The 26,650-nt window shown below is 43.2% G+C and overlaps 1 protein-coding gene across 1 annotated transcript in view; it reads right to left on the bottom strand.

Annotated features, from left to right (window-relative positions):
- The window catches only part of LOC138356840 (DNA-directed RNA polymerase II subunit RPB1-like), a 153,336-nt gene that overhangs the window by 20,378 nt on the left and 106,308 nt on the right, over positions 1–26,650 (bottom strand). The window contains exon 2 of the mRNA XM_069313183.1: positions 2,889–2,945. Within this exon, the coding sequence (XP_069169284.1) occupies positions 2,889–2,945 (57 nt within the window). The remainder of the gene's footprint in view (positions 1–2,888; positions 2,946–26,650) is intronic.

The raw sequence follows: 26,650 nt of genomic DNA, 5'->3' as shown, positions 1-26,650 counted from the left end.
CCCGAAATCATCTCAAGATAACCTCAAGATACACATGAGAGAATGTGCAGTGACTTAATATCTAACATATTCAGAGATTTGAGTAGGGGTACCGAGTGATGTCTGGGGCCAGAGTTGGATATTGTCCTAATAGCAGCTTTGTGTTGAGTAATTAGAGGACGTAAATGATTTTGGGTAGTAGAACCCCAAGCACAAATACCATAGTTGAGATATGGATAGATGAGGGAGTAATAGAGCGTCACCAGGGCAGGGCGAGGTACGATAGTATCTGATCTTAGAAAGAATGCCAACAGTTTTTGAAACTTTTTTGATATATTTAGAATGTGTCCCTGGAAATTCAGCTTGTGGTCAATGAGAACGCCAAGGAATTTGCCATCTGTTTTGTTACAAATTTGGGTATTGTGTATCCTGAGATTCATTTGATTAGAGGATTTATTGCCAAACAGAATATAGAAAGTTTTGTCAATGTTAAGGGTGAGATTGTTGGCAGTTAGCCAAAGATGGACTTTATTTAGCTCAGTATTCACTGTGGCATTAAGAGCAAGGGAGTCAGGACTGGAGTAAATGAAGGTTGTGTCGTCAGCAAACAGAATTGGTTTGAGGTGTTGGGAGGCATTTGGAAGGTCATTAATGTAGATGAGAAAGAGGAGAGGGCCAAGTATGCTGCCCTGAGGAACACCGATGTTGATGGGTATGGTGGGAGAAATTGAACTATTCACAGAAACATACTGGAGCCTGTCAATAAGGTAAGATTTGAGGTATTGCAGGGAGTGTCCTCTGACTTCATAATGATGTAATTTAAGAATAAGGTTTTGGTGGTTGAGTGTCAAAAGCCTTACGCAGGTCCACAAATAACCCAACAGGGAATTCATTTTTATCAAGGGCTGCATGAATCAAGTTAATTTAAGCATACTAATAAGTGCATCGTTAATTTTTTTTTGGGGTCTGAAGCCATATTGACAAGAGCTAAGTATATTGTGTTTGGCTAGATAAGAGTAAAGCTGCTTGTAGATTAGTTTTTCAAATATTTTTGATAAGTTAGGCAGGATTGATATTGGTCTGTAGTTGTTAACATCTGTGAGATCACCACATTTGTGGACAGGGGTTACTCTCGCTTTTTTTTAGAATATCTAGAAAGGTTTGGAGTTCAAGTAACTTGTTGAAGAGCAATGCAGTAGCAGGGGCTAATGATCTGGAGGCTTTTTTGTAAATTAAAGTTGGTATCTTCTCAAGGGCACTAGACTTGGTTTTAAGGGAAAGGATTATCTCATTAACATCAGTGGAATTTGTAAGCTTTAGGTACAGAGACTGTGGATAGTCCTTAACATCAGTACTGGAAGATGGAATATCATTTGCAAGGGATGACCCAATGGAAGAGAAGAACCTATTGAACTCAATAGCAGAATCAGAGGCTGAAGGCTGACCATCGTTATTGGACAGGAGTGTTGGTTTGTTATTTGATATGAGCCGGGTACTGGTGTGAGTGCTCGCCTGCAGTGTGAGGGTACATGGGCCGGGTACTGGTGTGAGTGCTCGCCTGCAGTGTAAGGGTACATGGGCCGGGTACTGGTGTGAGTGCTCGCCTGCAGTGTGAGGGTACATGGGCCGGGTACTGGTGTGAGTACCTGCCTGCAGTGTGAGGGTACATGGGCCGGGTAATGATGTGAGTTCCCGCCTGCAGTGTGAGGGTACATGGGTCGGGTACTGGTGTGAGTTCCCGCCTGCAGTGTGAGGGTACATGGGCCGGGTACTGGTGTGAGTGCCTGCCTGCAGTGTGAGGGTACATGGGCCGGGTACTGGTGTGAGTGCCTGCCTGCAGTGTGAGGGTACATGGGCCGGGTACTGGTGTGAGTGCTTGCCTGCAGTGTGAGGGTACATGGGCCGGGTACTGGTGTGAGTGCCTGCCTGCAGTGTGAGGGTACATGGGCCGGGTACTGGTGTGAGTGCTTGCCTGCAGTGTGAGGGTACATGGGCCGGGTACTGGTGTGAGTGCCTGCCTGCAGTGTGAGGGTACATGGGCCGGGTACTGGTGTGAGTGCTTGCCTGTAGTGTGAGGGTACATGGGCCGGGTACTGGTGTGAGTGCCTGCCTGCAGTGTGAGGGTACATGGGCCGGGTACTGGTGTGAGTGCCTGCCTGCAGTGTGAGGGTACATGGGCCGGGTACTGGTGTGAGTGCTTGCCTGCAGTGTGAGGGTACATGGGCCGGGTACTGGTGTGAGTGCCTGCCTGCAGTGTGAGGGTACATGGGCCGGGTACTGGTGTGAGTGCTTGCCTGCAGTGTGAGGGTACATGGGCCGGGTACTGGTGTGAGTGCCTGCCTGCAGTGTGAGGGTACATGGGCCGGGTACTGGTGTGAGTGCCTGCCTGCAGTGTGAGGGTACATGGGCCGGGTACTGGTGTGAGTTCCCGCCTGCAATGTGACAGGTGAGTGTCACATTGCAGGCGGTGTATCTGCCTTTCCCTGCATGTGGTGTTTTATACCCTAGAGATCAAGCCATAAAGCAAGGGTTTGTCCACTGAGTTTTGACCAGTAGGGATGACAGTTAAAATTCAGATCGAGAGCTAAGTGAGAGGTTTCCTTGTTGCGGACTGAAGATTTCTTTAATGTTCGAAGGTGTATTAGAGCGAAACTTTTAACCCGTCTTCAGAAGGAAATGTCGTGTCAGAGCTCCGTAAAACTGTCGGAATTATGTGTTGAAGTAATTATAATCTGCTAGAGAAGGGGACGTACAGCAGAGGTGGCCGTGTGTTGGGTCTGCTTTACCCTGAGATTCCTCTGGTGGGAGGAGACAATGCTGGACTCTGCAGCACGGCGCTGGAAGGTCGTCCCACTCAAGGGTCTGCCGGACCCCACATTCAGGAAGGGACCGTGTAGCATCCGACATACCTGTGTGGGTGGATTGTACAACAGATTGTACAAAATAAATTTCATTTTTTTCACAACCTGAAAATGAACACGCGGGATTATATCACAATTAGTAAAAACATAATGATGGAAATAGTAACATTGTTCCATCATGACTAGCAGTAGGCTGTCAGAGTGTCGTAGGTTGAGAGCATCAATTACAGGTGTTCAGAGCTCATAATTAGTGTGATGAGATTGATAAACATTAGAGATGAATGTTGAATGTTCCTTGCTTAAAAATGTGCATGATACCATTCTCTTGTGATATATTTCTATAATTTTTGGACATTTTAGCTAGCTGTTAGTGCAGTCTATTTCAGATGTTAATTAGGTTGTAATTGGTCTTATGGTACGTCTACTCTACTTCAGGACAAACTTCAATGCCAAATTAAAACTCTCAAAATCTCAAATATGTATTATATATATTATTGCAGTATTGTGGGTTGGTGGTGTTGTCGTGTTGTTGATCCTTCTTTACGGACAACCCAACCCACAACTCGGTAGAGTGCTTAAACCTTTCCAGGAGATCACACTGGGCGCTTCTGGCTCTTGGAGAGGGGCTCAACGTCACACGTTTAGGGGATGCGGCTCCAATACTTAGCCTCGTTGTCACGTGCACACACCCACTCGAGCCGCTGTGACTCCCCACTCTCTCCTTATGTGATATGATCTCCTCAATCCTCTTTGACTTATTAGTTTTCCGTCCTACCCTGTCCACAGTGGTGGTTCTTGGTTCTTTCTCTCTCTCTCCTTCTTCACTACTTCCTGGGAAGCCTCACTAGGACAAGGGCAAACACCAGCAAATTTGAATACATTTACTGGACAAAGCACATACACACATATAATAATAATGAATCCTACACTCTATACTATTTCAGTCAGGTTGCCATCTGATTTCAGAGGTTCTGATTTCACCATCAGAACTCTATCATCAGCTTATCAAGTGGTATCCTATCTCCTGATTCACCACCTGATACTATCAACCTCCTCAAGTAACTCAAGTCTAATAATACAATGTTGCACTATCAGCAAGAGAATATATATCTATAAACATGTGCAAGGAAAATTGGTGTATGAATGCAATAACATATATCAGTATAAATGTTCCTTGATACACAACAATGATCAATCGATCACCCTATCAGTCCTAGAACACATACATCTGTAGGTAATCCAGCCTACGGCTGTAACTCTATACTTCAGTATAAACACTCCTCAGCACAAGAATGGCAAACAGTCACTCACCTTTCACTGCGTCTTGCACGTTAATGACAACCAAACACTATCACCTCCCTACAAGTAATCATTTAGAACTTCCCTCCCACATCTGGAAGTTCACTACCCTGATCTCTTCAGGTTCTTCCAGGTTTAACTACCAGGATCCTCTGCAGCTCCTCCAGGCTGCTATCATGAAGTTCCCTCGAACAACTATGGTGCTTCACCACCTCTTCAGAAGCATGTGACACTCCTCTTCACTGCTTCTCCTCACAGCTCGAGGTCCTCTCCTCCACTACCTTGGAGTTTCATCAACTACTCCCTCTGTGCTGGCATCGAAGTTCTCAGCAACTTCTTCCCCAAAGACAAACCTGCAACTCATTGGCACTCCAATAAAAATGTTTCCCCTTAAACACATAAACAAAAATAACCACACAATATGTTTGCCTCCAACATCTCTCTGCTCTCTACGTACTGTGAGAGTGGACTCCCCCATTTTGGGCTGGTTCATGCTCCGCCTTGCCCGGCGATCCTCACTCATTCTGGGAGGGTCCTCTGCCGCCAGGAGCTGGGCTCCCTCAGTCACCTGCTAGCGCTCAGAGGAGATGGACGTCGCTCCACCCTCCAAGACGTTCCTCCCTCTCCACTCTCATATTTCAGGCTTTCTGCCTTATCAAAACATGTCTAACTTATCAATAAACATTGCTACTGTCGCTGGGCACACGATCAACTACAAGTTGTCTCCGTGGTGTAGTGATAAGACACTCGCCTGGCGTTCGGCGAGTGCTATGTCATGCTATGTCATGGGTTCATATTCTGGCCGGGGAGTTTTTACTGGGCGCAATTCCTTAACTGTAGCCTCTGTTTAACGCAACAGTAAAATGTGTACTTGGATGAAAAAACGATTCTTCGCGGCAGGGGATCGTATTCCAGGGACCTGCCCGAAACGCTACGCGTACTAGTGGCTGTACAAGAATGTAACAACTCTTGTGTATATCTCAAAAAAAAAAAAGTGATCGCTATAGACTGGCTTAAATCATGCTTACCACAGATTGCCTAGTCGAGGGCGCTCCTCCCTCTGATGGAGTCTGGTCAGGGCACTCCCACAGCCCATGATAATGTCTCTGGGCAGCTTAATAAACACTCCTCGCCGTCCAGGACTTGAGACCACAACATTTCCAGCTCGATTCCACAGCTGGCACGTCTGCACACTTCTCTTTTCTTGGAGATATATCACTAGGGGTTCCTTTCTGACGGGAGCTCAAACGGAGCACGGCTTCCCCCTGCGATGTCTGGCGCTCAAGTGGGGTCAAAGCCCTCCAGAAGCGAGCCTCACGCCTCCAGCAAATTATCCACATCTCCTAACCAGTCATTTATCTATTTTCTTATTCACTGCCCATAATCTCAAATTGTTCATCAATTCCAACCAACTATTTTACATCTGTGTTATCACCTCTATATTTACTAGACCTTCTAGTCAGGTCAGGCTTGATAGAATAATTCTCAAAGGGGAGACTCGTTTTTCAGCTTCCTGGGATCATAACAATATATATATGTATATATATATATATATATATATATATATATATATATATATATATATATATGCAAACAAGCCTGAATGGTCCCCAGGACTATATACAACTGAAAACTCACACCCCAGAAGTGACTCGAACCCATACTCCCACAACTGGTATGTACAGTTGGGCGGATTAAGGCGTCCCTGTACATACCAGTTGTGGGAGTATGGGTTCGAGTCACTTCTGGGGTGTGAGTTTTCAGTTATATATATATATATATATATATATACATATATATATATATATATATATATATATATATATATATATATATATATATATATATATATATATATATATATATATATATATACATATACATATATATATATATACATATATTTTGACGGTAAAGTGTTGGAGTGCTGATGTTCGGCTGTTTCAATAGCTGGGGGCAAGGCCTCGTCATATTACAGAAAAAAAAAGAAGATCGTTTGCTCGTTTGTCTGTGGTAAGGTAATGGGAAGACACACAAAACACAAAGTATAAACAATGAAATTTTAATTACTCTAGAAAACAAGATATGAATAAAGACAATCTCTTGGCTTACGTAAAATTCAAAACAATTCAACAAACAAAACAACATGAATAATTAATGGCAGTAAAAATTTACTCTAAGACAATAAAGTGCAAGTAATAGTAATAGTAAATCAGGTGCTGAGAATACTGGCTTCAAGCTGCCACCTCCCTTAGTACACGACAGCCAGAGCTTTGTCTACTAGAGAGAGAGATGTCAACTCAAAGGAGCACAGAGATATTCTGAGGAGTACGGCGTGTGCTGGCCCAGACGTCGACTCAGGTAGTGGCGTGAGTGCAGGTGCGGCGACACACCAGCCAATCAGGAACAGGCAGGCGGAGAATGAGTAGTTTGCTGGTTTGACGGCGGGCGGGAGCCGGTGTGTCTGGTGGTGCAAGGTACGCTTTGCTTCCTGGGCAAAACGTTTGGCGATACAGGTGGACGTATCTTCAATATAGTATCTTGTACTTGAATGACGTAAATGTTGTAGGGAAGAGCAGGCTCAATCTCTCTTGAAAGAGATTATCGTCACAACTCTCCCCCGAAGCCTGCGGTTCTGGAAGAAGTTACGTCTTCATGTGGTAGAGTGATAGGTGGAGTTGCTTCTACTTCATAGACTCTGGAGAGGGCGTCGGCTATGATGTTGTCAGAACCCTTGATATAGCGGATCTCCAGGTTGAAATCTTGCAGATATAAAGCCCATCGTAGAAGACGTTGGTTACTGAATTGGGCTTGATGTAAGAAGTGGAGAGGATTGTTGTCAGAGTAGATGGTGGTAGACCTGGCACCTTCTAGGTATGGAGCAAAGTGCTGGAGATTCAGGACGATGGAGAGTAGCTCCTTCTCGATAGTGCTGTAGTTCCTCTGGTGGGGTTTCAACATGTAGCTGTAGTAGCTGACAGGTAGAACCTCCTCGCCTCGTTGCTGCATCAGGACACCCCCGATGCCGGTACCACTGGCGTCGACATGAAGGATGAAAGGCTTGGTGATATCTGGCGAGGCGAGAATAGGAGTAGAACAGAGGAGGAATTTGAGTTGTTCGAAAGCAACGGTTTGCTGAATGGTCCAATTATACCGTTGCTTGGGACTGGTTAAAGTGATTAATGGTGTTGCTACCGTACTAAAATTCTTCACAAACCTACGGTAGTAGGAGGCAAGACCAAGGAAGCGTAGGAGCTGCTTCCTGGTGGTAGGCTGTGGATAATGCTTGATGGCTTGAGTGTGTGGGTTTAACGGAGCTAGGCTGCCACTCCCTATTACATGACCCAGATAACGCACTTTACCTTTGGCAAATGTGGACTTGCCCAGGTTGATGGTGAGGCCGGCTGTCAGGAGCTTGGCGAACAGTCGTTGCAGCTGGAGCAGATGTTCGCTCCAGGTGTTGGATGCTACCACGATATCATCCAAATAGGCGTAGGTGTTATCCAAGCCCTGGATGACGCAGCTCTCTGAAAGGTGGCCGGGGCATTACATAGTCCAAAGGGAAGGCGTTCATACCTGAAAAGTCCAAAGGGAGTAATAAAGGCAGATATTTCTTTGGCTCGCTCTGTTAAACACACTTGGTAATATCCCTTAAGCAAGTCCACTTGGGACAAGTACTGGGCATTACCAATGGCGTCAAGGATGTCATCTATCCTTGGCAAGGGGTATGCATCCTTGACAGTCACATTATTTAATTTACGGTAGTCCTTGCAAAGTCTAACCTTACCTTGGCGTTTTGGCACCAAGATACAGGGTGAGGCCCAGGGGGACTCACAAGGTGTAGCCAGTCCATGATCCAAGAGGTACTGCACCTCAGCACGCATGACTTCCTTCTTGCTAGGGCTGATTCGGCAGAAGGGTTGACGAATCGGCCGGGTGTCGGGGAGCAGTTGGATGTCGTGCTGAGTTACATTGCACTCTTGTGGATCATCTCGGAACAACTCCTGATGTTCTTTGAAGATTTTGATGAGAGGTGCACTATGATTGTCCTGTGTGATGTTGAACTCTTCCAGTGTCCTCTTGAAGAGATCACTGGTGAAGTTGGTGCCACAGTCGCTCTGAACCTCCCTTGGAAATCCATACTGGGTGAAGATCTTCAATAAGTGTTTCACAACCGTAGCAGCCGTAATGTTCTTTACTGGAACTGCTATGGGGAATCTGGTGGTAGGACACAGGATGGTTAGGATATAGGCGTTACCAGAACTGGTCCGAGGTAAAGGACCAACACAGTCTATAATAAGTCTGTGGAAAGGTTCCGCAGGCACCTGTATGGGAGTCAGTGGTGCTCTGGGGATAGAGATGTTCAGTTTACCTGCCATCTGACATGTATGACACTGTTTGACGTACTGTTTGACGCTATTTACCATACCTGGCCAGTAGTAGTCTTGACGGATTCCGTGGTAGGTCTTGTTAAATCCGTAGTGTGAGAGTGCTCCGTGGGCCAGGTGTAGAATAGTGGGCCGCAGGCTGGCAGGAATCACTAGTTGTTCGACGTTGGCCCAATCGTCCTCCTCCTTCAGTTTACTGGGTCTATATCTGCGGTAGAGCAACTCGTTCTCTAGAAAGAACCCAGGAATACTGTCAGGTTGAGTCTCAGCCTGGAAAAATAATGGTGTCAAGGTAAGATCTTCCCTCTGAAACTTACGGAACTCAAACTTGGTCAGATTCGGGGGTAGTTTCTGAGGGTCTTGAGGGACAGCGGTAGCAGTAGAGTCAGCTGGCTGTGGTCGTGCAGCTTGTGCACGGGTGGTCACTAAAACCGGAGAAGAAACTTCATCACTCTCTTGAACCTTTGCTGGAACATACTCAAAGATGGGATTATCCATTACAGAGGTACACACCTGGGGTTTGTCCATGACGATCAGGTTGGTCGGTTGCAGGTCTTCTGCCAAGTCGTTGCCCAGGAAAAGTTGCACTCCAGGCATGGGAAAAGGCTTTTCCCTGATGGCGACTTGGACTTCTCCGGTCACGAAGGGACAATCCAGGTAGACTCTGGCGAGAGGATAAGGAGTGGTAGCAGTGAGGTCAGTGATGAAGACGGTTTCTCCGGTGTAGGCGATATGGGGCACAGCTGATTTCAAAATAATTGATTGAAGAGCCGCTGTGTCCCTCAAGATCTTCAGTTTGAAACTTCCCTCCGGATTTGAACCGTTGGTAGAGACAGTTCCAGTATACAGGTGTTTACTGAAAAGAGAAAGATCATTAACATGAACACCAACATTCATCACTGGCTTACCGGACTTAAGAGGAGTCTGTTTGGGTTTAGTTGATTCAGTATTACCTTTGTATTGAGACTTACCACATTTATCTATGGTATGTCCATAGAGTCTACAATACTTACAGTATAATTGCGAGCCAGCTTGATCGGTACTCACTTTCTCGTAACTGTACCAAGACTTCTTACTGGAAGATGGTTCTGGTGTCAACCGGTGGATGAGGCTGTAAGTGTCAGCCGACTTAGCACACTTTAGGTAGTCGGTCTCTTCTTTATCTGCTAAATATAAACGGACAGGAGGCGGCACACGCCTCAAAAATTCTTCAACTAGCATGAGGTTGACGAGTTCTGCAAAGGTAGAGACATGTGCTGCTTCCAGCCATTTCATAAAATATCTCCTTTTGGTATTAGCAAATTCGAGAAAGGTAGTGGTATTTGCCTTCAGGTGGTCACGGAATTTCCTTCGATAGCTTTCGGTGGAGAGAAGGTAAGCGTCCAACACTGCTTGTTTCAGAGTCTGGTAGTCATTCTCAGACGCCAAAGTACTGAGTGTAACTGCAGCTCTACCTGTGAGATGTACTCTGAGAAGGGTTGCCCATTGGTCGGCAGGCCAACTAAGTTGATTAGCAAGGGTCTCAAAGGTGGTGAAAAATACATCAACTTCTGTCTCTACGAATGGTGGCATTAACTTACTTGCATGTGAGATATTGAAACTGACAGGAAGACTGGCGGTAGCTTGCTGGCATTGAGCGAGGCGTGTAGTTTCCAACGTGAATTCTTGTTGACGACATTCCATAGCCAGAACAGCTTGTTGTTTGTCATGCTCGCGTTGCATCTCCAGGTGGCGTTGTTTTGTTTCAAGCTGTATTCGTTCACGTTCACGGAGTATTGCAATCTCACGTTCTTGTTCTTCTTTCCTCAAGGCAGCTTCTCGTTCCTTTTCTTCCTTTCGTATGGCAGCTGCTTCCCTTTGTTGTTCGAGGGCTTCTTTTTGCTGTTCTCGTTCGATCTTGGCAATTTCTAGTTTGAGTTTCAGAGTTGCCAAATCAGGTTTATCTGCAATAAAGTAAGTTTCGTGAGTTTCAGAGTTAATCTTACCTTCCTCTAAGAGATGATCCAGTAACAGGTTATGTAGTTCATTTTTGTTGGCTTGGTAGGGAACTTCTAGTTGATACTCATGTGCAAGAGTTTGTAATTCAGTCCTCTTGGCACGACTTAAGGTCCCTACTTCACCTGCTGGATCTGCACGGAAATCTTGGAGACGAAACATGGTGAAATTAGCAAATAAATGCACAACGAATATACTGTTGTGATATGGTGAATGTCAGAAACAGGACAACGTGGCAACTGGTACCTATCCTGTGGAATCGTTAACAATTAATGTTAATTTCAAGATGGTAAATGATTAATAAATCAAGGTCGCAGGAAATCTTGTACCCGGTACTCAATGTAAGAGGATAAGGGCAAGAAAATCCTACTAAATAAGCGAAACTGAGTTTCTAAAACAAATGAAACAGTTAATTGCCTCAAAAGTGAATTAGGTAGTCCAAGAATGTAGGCATACCTTGCCGAGTCTCTATAGGACATAAGCAAGTTTTTCCCACTGAAATGAATATGATACTTACAGAATTAGCAAACTTTTGTGCTCTGAAAAAGAAGGCTAATTCCCTACCAATGTAAATATCATCATCTCTGACCGACGTGTAGGGGTGCGAGGTGTCAACTGGTGACGAGAACTGCTGCTGAGGTCCCAATTCAGCAACTAAAGTTCGTGCGAGAGGAACTATGGCCCTCTTTATCCTCCTACCGTCGGATTGCAGAAGATTAGGTGCACTTGACCCGAGGACAGACCACAGTACCAGGGTACCAATATGATGATCTGCCAAAAATATGAGAAATATCCTAGGGACAAAATATGGTAAACACGAGTAATAACATGGAGGGAGAGATGACCAATTAAGAGAATGACTGAGGCCTACAGTCACCATGTAATCCAAAGTTATCCAACACTCACCATATGCTACTCTCGGAATGCACAATACACACAGCACCATATGAAAATACAATTGGATATTGAAAATAGTGAAAAGCTACTTTACCAAAGCCAAGTACGCTTACCACAAATTTACGATCTGGTACCAGTACCTGAGTGAAGCTCCCGGACAGGCCCCCATGAAATGTGACGGTAAAGTGTTGGAGTGCTGATGTTTGCTGTTTCAATAGCTGGGGGCAAGGCCTCGTCACATTACAGAAAAAAAGAAGATCGTTTGCCCGTTTGCCTGTGGTAAGGTAATGGGAAAACACACAAAACACAAAGTATAAACAATGAAATTTTAATTACTCTAGAAAACAAGATATGAATAAAGACAATCTCTTGGCTTACGTAAAATTCAAAACAAGTCAACAAACAAAACAACATGAATAATTATGGCAGTAAAAATTTACTCTAAGACAATAAAGTGCAAGTAATAGTAATAGTAAATCAGGTGCTGAGAATACTGGCTTCAAGCTGCCACCTCCCTTAGTACACGACAGCCAGAGCTTTGTCTACTAGAGAGAGAGATGTCAACTCAAAGGAGCACAGAGATATTCTGAGGAGTACGGCGTGTGCTGGCCCAGACGTCGACTCAGGTAGTGGCGTGAGTGCAGGTGCGGCGACACACCAGCCAATCAGGAACAGGCAGGCGGAGAATGAGTAGTTTGCTGGTTTGACGGCGGGCTGGAGCCGGTGTGTCTGGTGGTGCAAGGTACGCTTTGCTTCCTGGGCAAAACGTTTGGCGATACAGGTGGACGTATCTTCAATATAGTATCTTGTACTTGAATGACGTAAATGTTGTAGGGAAGAGCAGGCTCAATCTCTCTTGAAAGGGATTATTGTCACAATATATATATATATATATATATATATATATATATATATATATATATATATAGGTGTGCTCCCTCCTTCGACAGCCCAAAATTAACAGAATATGACACACTCCTAAGGTCAATAACCGTGAAAGTGTTAAACCTCTCCCTGCAAGATGACCAATGGGACCAAGCAACGCTCCCAGTTAGACTCGGGGGGATAGGTATTCGCAAGGCGACCCAGTTAGCATTGCCGGCATTCTTATCCTCGACCAGTGCAACAGGTGAATTAGTTAAGGAAATACTACCGGAACACCTAAGAGACTTCATTGGGATTCATGATCCCAAATTCGCGGAAGGAGCCGGTCAGTGGGACACTCTTGTCAACTCTCATCCTCGACCGACTTTTCCAAATGACTGCAAACAGTCCAAATGGGATAGCCCCATAGTGGAGAACATCGCCACATCATTGCTGGAGGCAGCTTCCAGGAAGGACAAAGCGCGTCTTCTAGCTGTGCAAGCTCCCCATGCCGGGGACTTTCTGTTGGCAGTCCCTAATTCCGCCTTGGGCACCCGCCTGGACCATCGGACCCTAAGTATTGGTGTTGCTCTGCGCCTTGCCGCCCCTATCTCCACCGAGCACCGGTGTATTTGCGGCCATGCACGGGCAGACCAATACGGCAGCCATGGTCTCATCTGTCGTAAGACACAGGGAAAGATTGCCAGACATGAAGCAGTCAATGACATCATCAAGATAAGTTTGGCTTCAGCTGGGTGCCCAGCACAAAGGGAACCTCAGTTGTGCAGGCCTGACAACAGCCAAAAACGCCCAGATGGAGTCACCCTGCAGCCGTGGAGGGAAGGTAAACAGGTCGTGTGGGACTACACGTGTGCATCCACATTGGCTGATACCTATCTACCTTACAGCGCAGCTGAGGGAGGCGGGGCGGCCACCTTCAGGGAGACCCAGAAAACTAACAAATACAGGGACCTAGAACGTTGTTACAGGTTCGTGCCAATAGGCTCTGAGACTCTGGGCGCCTGGGGTAAATGTGCACTTAGGTTCCTGAAGGAGCTGGGCGAGGAACTCATTGGGAAGACTAGAGACCCAAGAGCGGCCAGTTTTATGTTCCAGCGCCTCAGTGTCGCTGTTCAGAGGGGAAATGCGTGTTGTATCTTGGGTACGCACACGACCCACGAGGAACTGGACGAGGTCTTCGAACACTGATTGTTATATTGTTATATAAGTGTGTGTTTTCTGTAAACTGTAACATTGCAATAAAATCAAATAAAAAAAAAAAAAAAAAAAATAATAGGGGTGGTAGGAGAGAAAAAGATTAAAGTATTCAGTGAGAATCCACAAGGTCTTCTCTGAACACTATTTATTTTCTTCTTCGAGGATGTGGGTCCCTTTAATTAAACCAGTGGTGGTACCCCTATATATATATATATATATATATATATATATATATATATATATATATATATATATATATATATATATATATATATATATATATATATATATATATATATAACTGAAAACTCACACCCCCAGAAGTGACTCGAACCCATACTCCCAGGAGCAACGCAACTGGTATGTACAAGACGCCTTAATCCACTTGACCATCACGACCGGACAAAATGAGGTGATAGCCGAGGCTATTTGAACCACCCCACCGCCGGCACTCGGATAGTAATCTTGGGCATAGCATTTTACCAAATCACCTCATTCTTTGGGGCACACGTGAGGAACACACGAGTGCCGGCGGTGGGGTGGTTCAAATAGCCTCGGCTATCACCTCATTTTGTCCGGTCGTGATGGTCAAGTGGATTAAGGCGTCTTGTACATACCAGTTGCGTTGCTCCTGGGAGTATGGGTTCGAGTCACTTCTGGGGTGTGAGTTTTCAGTTGCATATTGTCCTGGGGACCATTCAGGCTTATTCGCATATATATATATATATATATATATATATATATATATATATATATATATATATATATATATATAAAATTTGTGAGGGTACGACCTCTGGTGCCAATGTGGGGACCCAAAGCCTTGGAGAAGAAAATAAAAAGTATTCAGAGGAGACCTTGTGGTTTCTCACTGAACACTAATATTATCTTCTCCTACCACCCCCATTCTTTTGTATGTACACATATATATTTGCTTTATTTGAACTTTGTTACAAAAAAGGAATTACATATAGGTTACAAAGATGGTTATCATAGGTTGTCGAGTTCCTCCAGCTCCTCAGATAGCGGGCAGGAACCCTGGATGCAGTGCGCATTTCCCCTCTGTATCGCCACGCTGAGGCGCTGGAAAAGAAAGCTGGCAGCTCTAGGGACCCTTGTTGTTTCAATGAGCCTAGAACCCAGTTCCTTCAAAAAACTGGTAGCACTTTTACCCCAGGCGCCGAGTGTCTCAGAAGCAATGGGGACAAAATTGTAGTGGTGATCCAGTTCTCTATACTTACGGGATTTGGCTGCTTCCCTGTGGGTGGCAGTGCCACCTGGTTGTGCAACACTGAGGTTAATGTAGGTGTTAGCCAGGGTTGATATGCACGTGTAGTCCCATACCAACTGCTTGCCATTCTTCCAGGGGTTCACTGTGATACCATCCGGGCGACCAATAAGAGCATCAGAGTTACGGGGCGTTAGGTAACGGGTAATGTGTATATATATATATATATATATATATACATATATATATATATATATATGTCGTACCTAGTAGCCAGAACTCACTTCTCAGCCTACTATGCAAGGCCCGATATGCCTAATAAGCCAAGTTTTCATGAATTAATATATTTTCTCTATTTTTTTTCTTATGAAATGATAAAGCTACCCATTTCATTGTGTATGAAGTCAATTTTTTATTGATTGGAGTTAAAATTAACGTAGATATATGACCGAACCTAACCAACCCTACCTAACCTAACCTAACCTATCTTAATAGGTTAGGTTAGGTTAGGTGGCCGAAAAAGTTAGGTTAGGTTAGGTTAGGTAGGTTAGGTAGTCGAAAAACAATTAATTCATGAAAACTTGGCTTATTAGGCAAATCGGGCCTTGAATAGTAGGCAGAGAAGTGCGTTCTGGCTACTAGGTACGACATATATATATATATATATATATATATATATATATATATATATATATATATATATATATATATATATATATATATATATATATATATGTATATATATATATATATATATATATATATATATATATATATATATATATATATATATATATATATATATATATATATATATATATATATATTAGTATATTTTGGTAGCAGTCTTTCCTGTAGACATATATTATTAAATATGACCGAAAAAGTAAGATTAATAATTCTAACACGAATTTTCTCAATCTTTCGTACATTACGCTTCACTGTTGGAGGTAAATAAAAAATCACTTCTCCAAAATTCATTTTTATTTCTAGTCTGACGCGACACGGGCGCGTTTCGTAAAACTTATTACATTTTCAAAGACTTCACAAATACACAACTGATTAGAACTTATGTATCTCTGATTTTATATCTACATTTGAGTGAGGTGGGAGGGGTGATGTGGCATTAACACAAGACAGAACAAGAGGGGATATTAATAGGGTATTAAAAGTATCAACACAAGACAGAACAGAAACAATGGGTATTGAATAGAAGTGTTTGTAGAAAGCCTATTGGTCCATATTTCTTGATGCTTCTATATTGGAGCGGAGTCTTGAGGTGGGTAGAATATAGTTGTGCAATAATTGGCTGTTGATTGCTGGTGTTGACTTCTTGATGTGTAGTGCCTCGCAAACGTCAAGCCGCCTGCTATCGCTGTATCTATCGATGATTTCTGTGTTGTTTACTAGGATTTCTCTGGCGATGGTTTGGTTATGGGAAGAGATTATATGTTCCTTAATGGAGCCCTGTTGCTTATGCATCGTTAAACGCCTAGAGAGAGATGTTGTTGTCTTGCCTATATACTGGGTTTTTTGGAGCTTACAGTCCCCAAGTGGGCATTTGAAGGCATAGACGACGTTAGTCTCTTTTAAAGCGTTCTGTTTTGTGTCTGGAGAGTTTCTCATGAGTAGGCTGGCTGTTTTTCTGGTTTTATAGTAAATCGACAGTTGTATCCTCTGATTTTTGTCTGTAGGGATAACGTTTCTATTAACAATATCTTTCAGGACCCTTTCCTCCGTTTTATGAGCTGTGGAAAAGAAGTTCCTGTAAAATAGTCTAATAGGGGGTATAGGTGTTGTGTTAGTTGTCTCTTCAGAGGTTGCATGGCTTTTCACTTTCCTTCTTATGATGTCTTCGATGAAACCATTGGAGAAGCCGTTATTGACTAGGACCTGCCTTACCCTACAGAGTTCTTCGTCGACTTGCGTCCATTCTGAGCTGTGGCTGAGAGCACGGTCGACGTATGCGTTAACAACACTCCTCTTGTACCTGTCAGGGCAGTCGCTGTTGGCATTTAGGCACATTCCTATGTTTGTTTCCTTAGTGTAGACTGCAGTGTGGAAACCTCCGCCCTTTTCCATGACTGTTACATCTAGAAAAGGCAGCTTCCCATCCTTTTCCGTCTCGTAAGTGAAACGCAGCACGGAACTCTGCTCAAATGCCTCCTTCAGCTCCTGCAGATGTCTGACATCAGGTACCTGTGTAAAAATGTCGTCAATATACCTGCAGTATATGGCCGGTTTCAAGTTCATGTCGACTAAGACTTTTTGCACGATGGTACCCATGTAGAAGTTTGCAAACAGGACACCTCGGGGAGAACCCATGGCGACCCCATCTACTTGCTTATACATGTGCCCATCCGGGCTCAAGAAGGGTGCCTCTTTAGTACAAGCTTGGAGTAGTTTCCTCAGAATACTTTCTGGCATGTCAAGAGGAGTACAGGCTGGATCACGATACACTCTGTCGGCTATCTCTTAGAATACATAGAATCTCTTCCCATAACCAAACCATCGCCAGAGAAATCCTGGTAAACAACACAGAAATCATCGATAGATACAGCGATAGCAGGCGGCTTGACGTTTGCGAGGCACTACACATCAAGAAGTCAACACCAGCAATCAACAGCCAATTATTGCACAACTATATTCTACCCACCTCAAGACTCCGCTCCAATATAGAAGCATCAAGAAATATGGACCAATAGGCTTTCTACAAACACTTCTATTCAATACCCATTGTTTCTGTTCTGTCTTGTGTTGATACTTTTAATACCCTATTAATATCCCCTCTTGTTCTGTCTTGTGTTAATGCCACATCACCCCTCCCACCTCACTCAAATGTAGATATAAAATCAGAGATACGTAAGTTCTAATCAGTTGTGTATTTGTGAAGTCTTTGAAAATGTAATAAGTTTTACGAAACGCGCCCGTGTCGCGTCAGACTAGAAATAAAAATGAATTTTGGAGAAGTGATTTTTGATTTACCTCCAACAGTGAAGCGTAATGTACGAAAGATTGAGAAAATTCGTGTTAGAATTATTAATCTTACTTTTTCGGTCATATTTAATAATATATATATATATATATATATATATATATATATATATATATATATATATATATATATATATATATATATATATATATATATATATATATATATATATATATATATATATATATATATATATATATATATATATATGTGTGTGTGTGTGTGTGTGTGTTGTTAAATATGACCGAAAAGGTAAGATTAATAATTCTAACACGAATTTTCTCAATATTTCTTATGTTTCTTTTCACTCGATGGTAATTGACAGTGAAAAGAATGGTTATATTAAGTCAATGTACACAATATCACAATCCTTACCACTATCAACTGCCTCAACTATGCTAGAATAAAAAGATAACAAATGTGTTAAACATGAACGGCCATTTATAAAACCATGTTGCGACTCAATTATTAATTTATGTATTTCAAGATGGAGACGAATTTTATTTGCAATTATAGATTCGAGTAACTTTCCCACAATAGACGTTAGGCTAATTGGTCGATAGTTAGACGCAAGTGATCTATCTCCTTTCTTAAAAACTGGTATCACATTAGCAACTTTCCATAACTCTGGCACTCTGCCTGACTCTATTGATTTATTAAATATGGTAGACAGTGGGTCGCAAAGCTCCTCTTTGCATTCCTTAAGCACCCTGGCAAACACTTCATCCGGCCTTGGGGATTTGTTTGGTTTGAGTTTTATTATTTGTTAAAGAACATCCTCCCTGGTAACTGCTAAACTCGTCAACCTGTCCTCGTCCCCACCCACATAGACACAGATAGATATATTAGACGAGGAGGGGGAGTAGCCATATATGTTATGGACAATTTGAAATGTAGTCTCAAAGAGGGAATCAAAACTGAGCCACACACAGAAACTATTTGGATAGAATTAAACGAAAAAGCAAATAATATTATAATAAGGAGTTATATATAGGCCACCAAATTTAGACAGAATGGAAGCAAAGCATCTATGGGATGAAATATCTAGAGCATCTAGATCTAACAGTATTTATGTCATGGGTGACTTTAACTTTAGTGGAATAAACTGGTTGAACAAAACAGGGAATAGTGAAGCAGAAGATTTTCTAGAATTAATTGACGATTGCTTTCTTACGCAACACATTAAGGAATCAATGCGGGAAAATAATATTTTAGATTTAGTGCTAACTAACAGGGAAACACAAATTAATGACATCGAAATAGGGAGTGAGCTAGGGAACAGTGATCACAAAGAAATCAGATTGAGCATAGAATGGAATAGACCTGTAGGAGAAAATTCTGTTAAAGTGCCAGAGTTTCGAAAAGCTGATTTTAATAGCCTAAGAAATTTTTTGGGTCAAATGGATTGGAAAGTCTTGGGTATGGGGTGTGGGCCGGTCTTGGAGCGAGACATTAACCCAGCGATAGGTGACGTAAAGGGGATTTCGATGTGGATTTAATATATAACTTATTTAAGAATATTCTAAACAAAGCACAGGAACGTAGTATACCATACAAATTGAATAGATCGAATACTAATGACCCAAAATGGATAACAAAGAATTTAAAGAACCTTATAGGTAAAAAGAGAGCTTGGTACAAAAGGATTAAGAATGGGGAAGTCAGTTTAGAACAGGAATTCATACAACTGGTTAGAGATGTTAAAAAAAAGATTAGGAAAGCAAAAAGAAACTATGAAGTTCGCATAGCAGAGCAAGCAAAGTCAAATCCTAAAGGGTTTTTTCAGTTATATCGAACTAAGACTAGGGAAAGGATAGGACCATTAAAAACAGAGACAGGTCAAATAACGGATAATGACAAGGAGATGAGTAGTATTTTTAACAAATATTTTATATCTGTATTTACTAAAGAAGAACTTAACAATATGCCTTCAGCCGAACAAGTCTATGTGGGTGGGGATGAGGACAGGTTGACTAGTTTAGCAGTTACCAGGGAGGATGTAATTAAACAATTAGTAAAACTCAAACCAAACAAATCCCCAGGGCCGGATGAAGTGTTTGCCAGGGTGCTTAAAGAATGCAAAGAGGAGCTTTCCGAGCCACTGTCAACCATATTTAATAAATCAATAGAGTCAGGCAGAGTGCCAGAGTCATGGAAGGTAGCTAATGTGGTACCAATTTTTAAGAAAGGAGATAGATCACTTGCGTCAAACTATCGGCCAATTAGCCTAACATCTATTGTGGGAAAGTTACTTGAATCAATAATTGCAAATACTATTCGTCTCCATCTTGAAGAACATTCTTGAAGTTGATCTAAATAGGGTTTTAAAATGGTCAAAAGAATGACAAATGCAGTTTAATGCTGATAAATGTAAAGTTCTGAGGCTAGGTAATGATGATAGAGTTACAAGATACGAGCTAGATGGTGTTGAGATTGCGAAGTCGGATTGCGAAAGGGATCTGGGAGTTATGATTAGTAAGAATTTAAAGCAAAAGGATCAATGCATGAATGTTCGTAATAAGGCGAATAGGACACTGGGATTTATTAATCGAAGCGTTAGTAACAAGACACCTGGTGTGGTTCTTCACCTATATCTTGCTCTGGTTCGGCCCCATTTAGAGTATGCAGTTCAGTTTTGGTCGCCGTACTATAGAATGGATATAAATTCACTTGAACGTGTCCAGCGTAGGATGACAAAGTTAATTCCCCAAATTAGAAGTCTTTCATATGAAGAAAGATTAATAAAGCTTAAATTGCATTCACTGGAAAGACGAAGAGTTAGGGGTGACATGATAGAAGTTTACAAGTGGATGAATGGACATAACAAAGGGGGATATTAATAGGGTATTAAAAGTATCAACTCAAGACAGAACACGAAACAATGGGTATAAATTGGATAAGTTTAGATTTAGGAAAGACTTGGGTAAATACTGGTTCGGTAACAGGGTTGTTGATTTGTAGAACCAATTGCCGCGTAACGTGGTGGAGGTGGGGTCCCTCGATTGTTTCAAGCGCGGGTTGGACAAGGATATGAGTGGGATTCGGTGGTTATAAATAGGAGCTGCCTCGTATGGGCCAATAGGCCTTCTGCAGTTACCTTTGTTCTTATGTTCTTATGTACTACTAGGTACTACTACTACTGCTACAACTACTACTACTACTACTACTACTAACTAGTACTGGGTACTACTACTACTACTACTAGCTACTACTACTACTACTGCTACTACTACTGCTACTACTGCTACTACTACTGCTACAACAACTACTACTACTACTACTACTACTACTACTACTACTACTACTACTACTACTACTACTACTAACTAGTACTGGGTACTACTACTACTACTACTACTACTAGCTACTACTACTACTACTGCTACTACTACTGCTACTACTGCTACTACTACTGCTACAACTACTACTACTACTACTACTACTACTACTACTACTACTACTACTACTAACTAGTACTGGGTACTACTACTACTAGCTACTACTACTACTACTGCTACTATGATGCCAGCGTTGTACAGAGCAACTGTACACTCCTAGTTATAAGACTTATCTTACCCACTTTCTCTTATTCTTCTCATTTCGCCATTTCAACAGGTCAAGTGGAACGGTCCAGTGGCCCATGTGGTTACCTGTAAAATCTGGGGGGCCACTTGACTTGGGCATCTGTTCACCCTTGTAGCAGGGTTAGGCTGTCTTAGGGGACATTCTGTCCACACATAGGAGAATAAGTCACTGAGGGCTACCCTCTGCGAGTCCCAACCAACCAAGTGGAATATCCAAGTGTTTATCCAAGTCGTCTGAGCACTCTCCAACCCACTGAGAGTGCTCTTCCCCTCAGAGCAGGTTTATGACTGTTGGCGCTGATGACTGGTAAGGCTTGCTGCTTGCCATGCCATTTGTCATGTTATTCATCAGCACATGGTTATAAATGGTATTAACCAGGTATCGGACGAGGTTAGAGCAACAATTAATGCCGCCTGAAGAAGCAGGTATGGAGGAGGTAGCTGCTGGACCCTCAGGGCTCTCCCCTACCGTGACCAGTGACACTGTCACCCCACCACCCAATGATGGGTTTGTGGAGGTGCTAAGTAAGAGCCAGAGAAGGAAACAAGGGAAACAGAAGCCTGGTGAACAACAGGGTGGAAGGCGTCCGATAGCACCAAGGAGCGAGTACACACGTCTGACCTTCCCTAAAGGCACGAGTGTGGCGGACAGGATTGTGTGGAGTAAGAAACTGAGCGTGGTGTACCCACCTGGCTCTGCAGGTGTGCTACGTCCACATGTCAACTCTCCATATGTGTATGTTTCAAGAGAGAAGCAGGAGGTTGTGGAGGCTCTTCTACAAGGGAAAATAGGTGATGTAAAGCTCTCCCCTCTAGATAATCCAACACGGAACAAGAAGATGGATGAATACCTAGTGTACAGGTACAGTCACACGTATCCACTAGAGTGGGCCTATGAATTAGACGGGGTACACAGAGCAAGAAGATTGACCATGAATGGTAAGCCTACTGATCAAATAATCATAGTCTGGAAAAAGCCTGACTCGCCACCTGACCAGTATTGGTTTGGTGGGTTGTATGCGCGCCCCAGCACGTTCAGGGTGTGGGAGCCGAACCCTGTGGAGTGTTACGAGTGCTGTGGCAGTGGCCACATAGCTAAGTACTGTTGGTGCTCCACACCCAAGTGTGCTCTCTGTTCCGGTCCTCATCCACTGAAGAACTGTCAGTATAAGAAGACCAGAGACCAAAGAAAGCAGGAACAGGAGCAACAGAACACTGCAACAGAAGCAGGGCAACATCCTGAATCTGTGGCTCCGTCTAAACCGCCGCTGAAGTGTTTCAGATGTGGTATGGAGGGAGTCACCATCTGGCACTCAGATTGTACCAAACGGCCAGCCTCCCTTGGCACAAGGAGGCAAGTGCCCGAGACACAACAAGTGCCTACTGATGCCGGCTCTAGTACTGTTGACCCATCCTATAGTGGTGACAGTACCAGCAACGCCCCTGACAACACACAACAGCCTGATACAACAGTTAAAGAACAGTTGGCAACCTTGCAAGCACAGGTAGCTGAACTGACTGAAATTATACAGGCGCTACGTCAGGCTCCTTCACAAGAGATACAGCAGCCTCTATGCAGCTGTGTCACAGCCGTGGCCCGCGCTGGTAAAGGTTCCTGTGGTGGTGGTGACGGCGGCGGCGGCAGCGGCGGCGGCGGCGGAAGCAGCAGCAGCAGCGGCGGCGGCGGCGGCAGCAGCAGCAGCAGCGGCGGCGGCGGCGGCGGCGGCAGCAGCAGCAGCAGCAGCGGCGGCAGCAGCAGCAGCGGCGGCGGCGGCGGCGGCGGCGGCGGCGGCAGCAGCAGCGGCAGCGGCGACAACGGAGGCGGTGGCAGCGACGTCGTCAGTCAACTCAGGGATGACAACAGTGATAGTGACACAGAAACATTAACTGAAAAAGGAAGTCGACCTGCATCAAAATATTTTAAAAAGATTCATGACCTTAAGGAACGCGCTCAAGCCAAGTACGAGAATGAAAAAGATAATATTCTGCGTGACAATAATTATGCCTTACGACTTACAGATAACATTCACTCGCGGACCATCCCGAGTTGCTCAGTGATCAAGAATCTAATGATGTCACCAGGTGTTCCTGACGACACAAAACGCCAGGTTGGTTTGGCTCTTTACGTCGTAGAGTCACTTATTGACACATTGTGTAAGTGGGACAAGGACAACAATGGGACCACCAGTCCCAGGGAGGAACAACACCAAGACGATGGCTGCTGTTGACACAAGGACCATTAGGTTTCTCAGTTGGAACATTCGTAGCATCAACAAAAGACTGAATGACCTAATTGCATATGTTACCAGTAACAACATAGATATAATTGCTTTACAGGAGCCCTACACGTCCAACATGATAAACAAAACCCCACCAAAGATCAGAGGGTATGCATCCTATAATAACAGTAACGCCACAGGCCTATTAACTTACGTCAGAAGTGATTTACCGCACATTCTTGTGAGCACGTCACACAATGTACACACACAGTACCATCACTTTCATGTACAAACTACGGCAGGCCACTTTTCATTCCTCAACGTATATGCCAGAAGCCAGAAACTCAATGTAACATTGTTCCCAGATCTAGACAATCATGGGACAATATACATGGGAGATTTTAATGCTAGACATATTACGTTGGGAGACAGTACTAACAACGATAATGGATGCAAATTTATCAAATATGTTTATGACAACAGATTAACCGTGTATACTACGGATACCCAAACTCATTTATTGGGAGGCAGACTTGATTATGTAATGGGTAGAAACCTTGTGCAAGATAGGATGGAATGTTCGTTGGTAAATCACTTAGTTAGTGATCACTATGCAGTTTCTGCTTCCTATGAGGTACAGTGTGATGTACCTAATAGACATCAGAGACGGAAAATGAATATTCCATATGGCTTGCATGACCACTTTATTAATTGTATATCAAAATGGTATCAAGATTACACAATAACGAATGTACAAGCCTTCTCCAGAGATCTCGTTGATACGATTACTACCTACTATGACACATGGGTGTGTTGGGGAACAGGTCGTAAGCCTAGCAGAAGTGGGCAACACCTACTACCACCCAAGTGGGTCCTTGACCCCGTATTTGTTAAAGAACATGAACGAGTAAAGCAACTTGGAGATACGTACAAACGAACCAAAGCACAAGGTGACTTGCATGCATTTCTAGTTGCAAATAGAGAGGTGAGAGACATGAGCAACGTTATACGTAATAAACATTGGGAAGAGTTCCTACAAAGTATAAATGAGCAAACAACACTTGTTGAAGTTTGGGAAAAGATACGAAAAATCTCTAGAAGCAGCCCAACCAAACCGCTGCACCACAGCTCACTAGAACAAGCAAACATCCTCCTTGATCAATGGGCACTAACATCGAGCTACGACTCACTCCCAATTAACATACACCACAAACTTGATGACACACGCCCCAACAGACAACGAACCATCAATCTTGCCTGTACAGCTATCGACGTGTCGGACCTTAATGATGTAACTGAATGGGAATTAAATCATGCACTAAAGATGGGAAAATCAACTGCTCCTGGAGAGGATGGTATTACTTACAGTCTACTGAGATTAGTCTCACACGTACCAGGTAATCCACTATTAGTGTTGTACAGAATGAGTTTACGTGAAGGAGTATTACCTGATGCTTGGACAAAGAGTGTCATTGTTCCCATCCCCAAACCACACTCAGATAATTATAGACCCATATCTTTAACATCGTGTGTTTGTAAAGTGCTTGAACGTATTGTTCTAAACCGACTCATGTATCGTATACAGGGGCACCTGTCACCCCAACTGTTTGGATTTATGCCTGGGCTCAGTACACAACACTGTTTTGCTGAGTACTTCGCACATATTGAAGCTTCCCCCCAAACAGTCTTCATCGACCTAGCAGCAGCTTTTGATACAGCAAACAGAGAAATCATACTGGAACAGCTTGCCGAGCTGGGAATACAAGGAAAATTACTGAAATGGATAAAGGGCTATTTGTCTAATCGAACAGCATATGTTTTGTTTAATGGTGTTAAAAGCACAGAGAGCAAACACTTTGAACTGGGAACTCCACAAGGAGGGGTCCTCAGTCCCTTGTTGTTCAACGTTCTGATGCATAAACTTATTAAAGATCTTCCAACTAATAATGAAGACACTGTCATTTGTTATGCTGATGACATATGTTTACAGGCTGCCACCGAGCCTAGAATGCAAGTTCTGCTCGACGCTTTTGCTACTAGAGCTGAGGAATGTGGCCTCCTTATCTCTGTACAGAAAACTCGTGCCCTCATTCCATGTGGTATTCCACCACCCAATTATCATATAGATGGGCGAGCACTTGAGAACTGCGAGTCTTACAGATACCTTGGTGTCCCCATTAACGACCCTGGGTACCTTTCTTCTCTCAAGAGGAGACTTTGGGAGAGATTAAAGCCCTTGCGGGTCCTTGTTGGTGTCAATCATGGGCTTAACGTGAGACTTGCTAGAATGTTTTATGTATCATTTATACGCTCTGTGATTGACTACAATGCTCTACATCTCACACTGTATACTGACAAAGAGCTGAAATCTCTTGAAACCTTGCAAAATGAAGCTATGCGTCTCATCCTTGGGGCTCCAAAGTCCACGAGAATAGTTAACATGAGAGCAGAGTTAAAATTACCTACCATAAGTGAGAGAATCTTGTCTATTAGCACAGTTTTCGGCGTGAAGGCATTGAGTAGATCTAGACAACACATGAAGTTTCAAGCTAAACTTTCTAATATGCTACACTCACCTGAGGTCTATAGAAGAAGAACGAAATCTGATTATGTATATTGGTTCTACAAGGTAGCCAACTCCATCAAAATATTAAATATGTACCCAACTCGACTAATGATTAATCAGCCAATTACTCCATGGGATAACTGGGATCTATCAGTTGATTTTGTAAATGCGCCCAAGAAAGATAGTGTGCACACTACATTGTTAAAACAGTTAACACTGAAAAGCATCACTGAAAGTACTCAGAGTATGGGTAACGATGTTTATCAGTGCTATACCGACGGCTCTGTAGAAGAAGGTGGACGAAGTACCGGATGTGCATGTAACATATTTGAACAATCTTCTCTCGTACATACAGCAATGAAGCGCATCAATGACTGGGCAAGTACAACTCAAACCGAACTTGCAGGCATATACCTTGCCACTGAATTTTTAAAAGACAAAGGCAGTGGACTTATATACTGTGACTCGCAGAGTGCACTCCTGGCATTGAACGCACATAGTAGTGACACCCAGAAAATAGTCAGTGATATTCGAATGAATGTTTTAGCTGCCAAAGA

Source organism: Procambarus clarkii, chromosome 74 (genome assembly GCF_040958095.1).
Source record: "Procambarus clarkii isolate CNS0578487 chromosome 74, FALCON_Pclarkii_2.0, whole genome shotgun sequence".
Taxonomy (NCBI): domain Eukaryota; kingdom Metazoa; phylum Arthropoda; class Malacostraca; order Decapoda; family Cambaridae; genus Procambarus; species Procambarus clarkii.
Note: the sequence above shows the minus strand (reverse complement) of the source record. Positions and strands in the feature narration are given on the sequence as shown.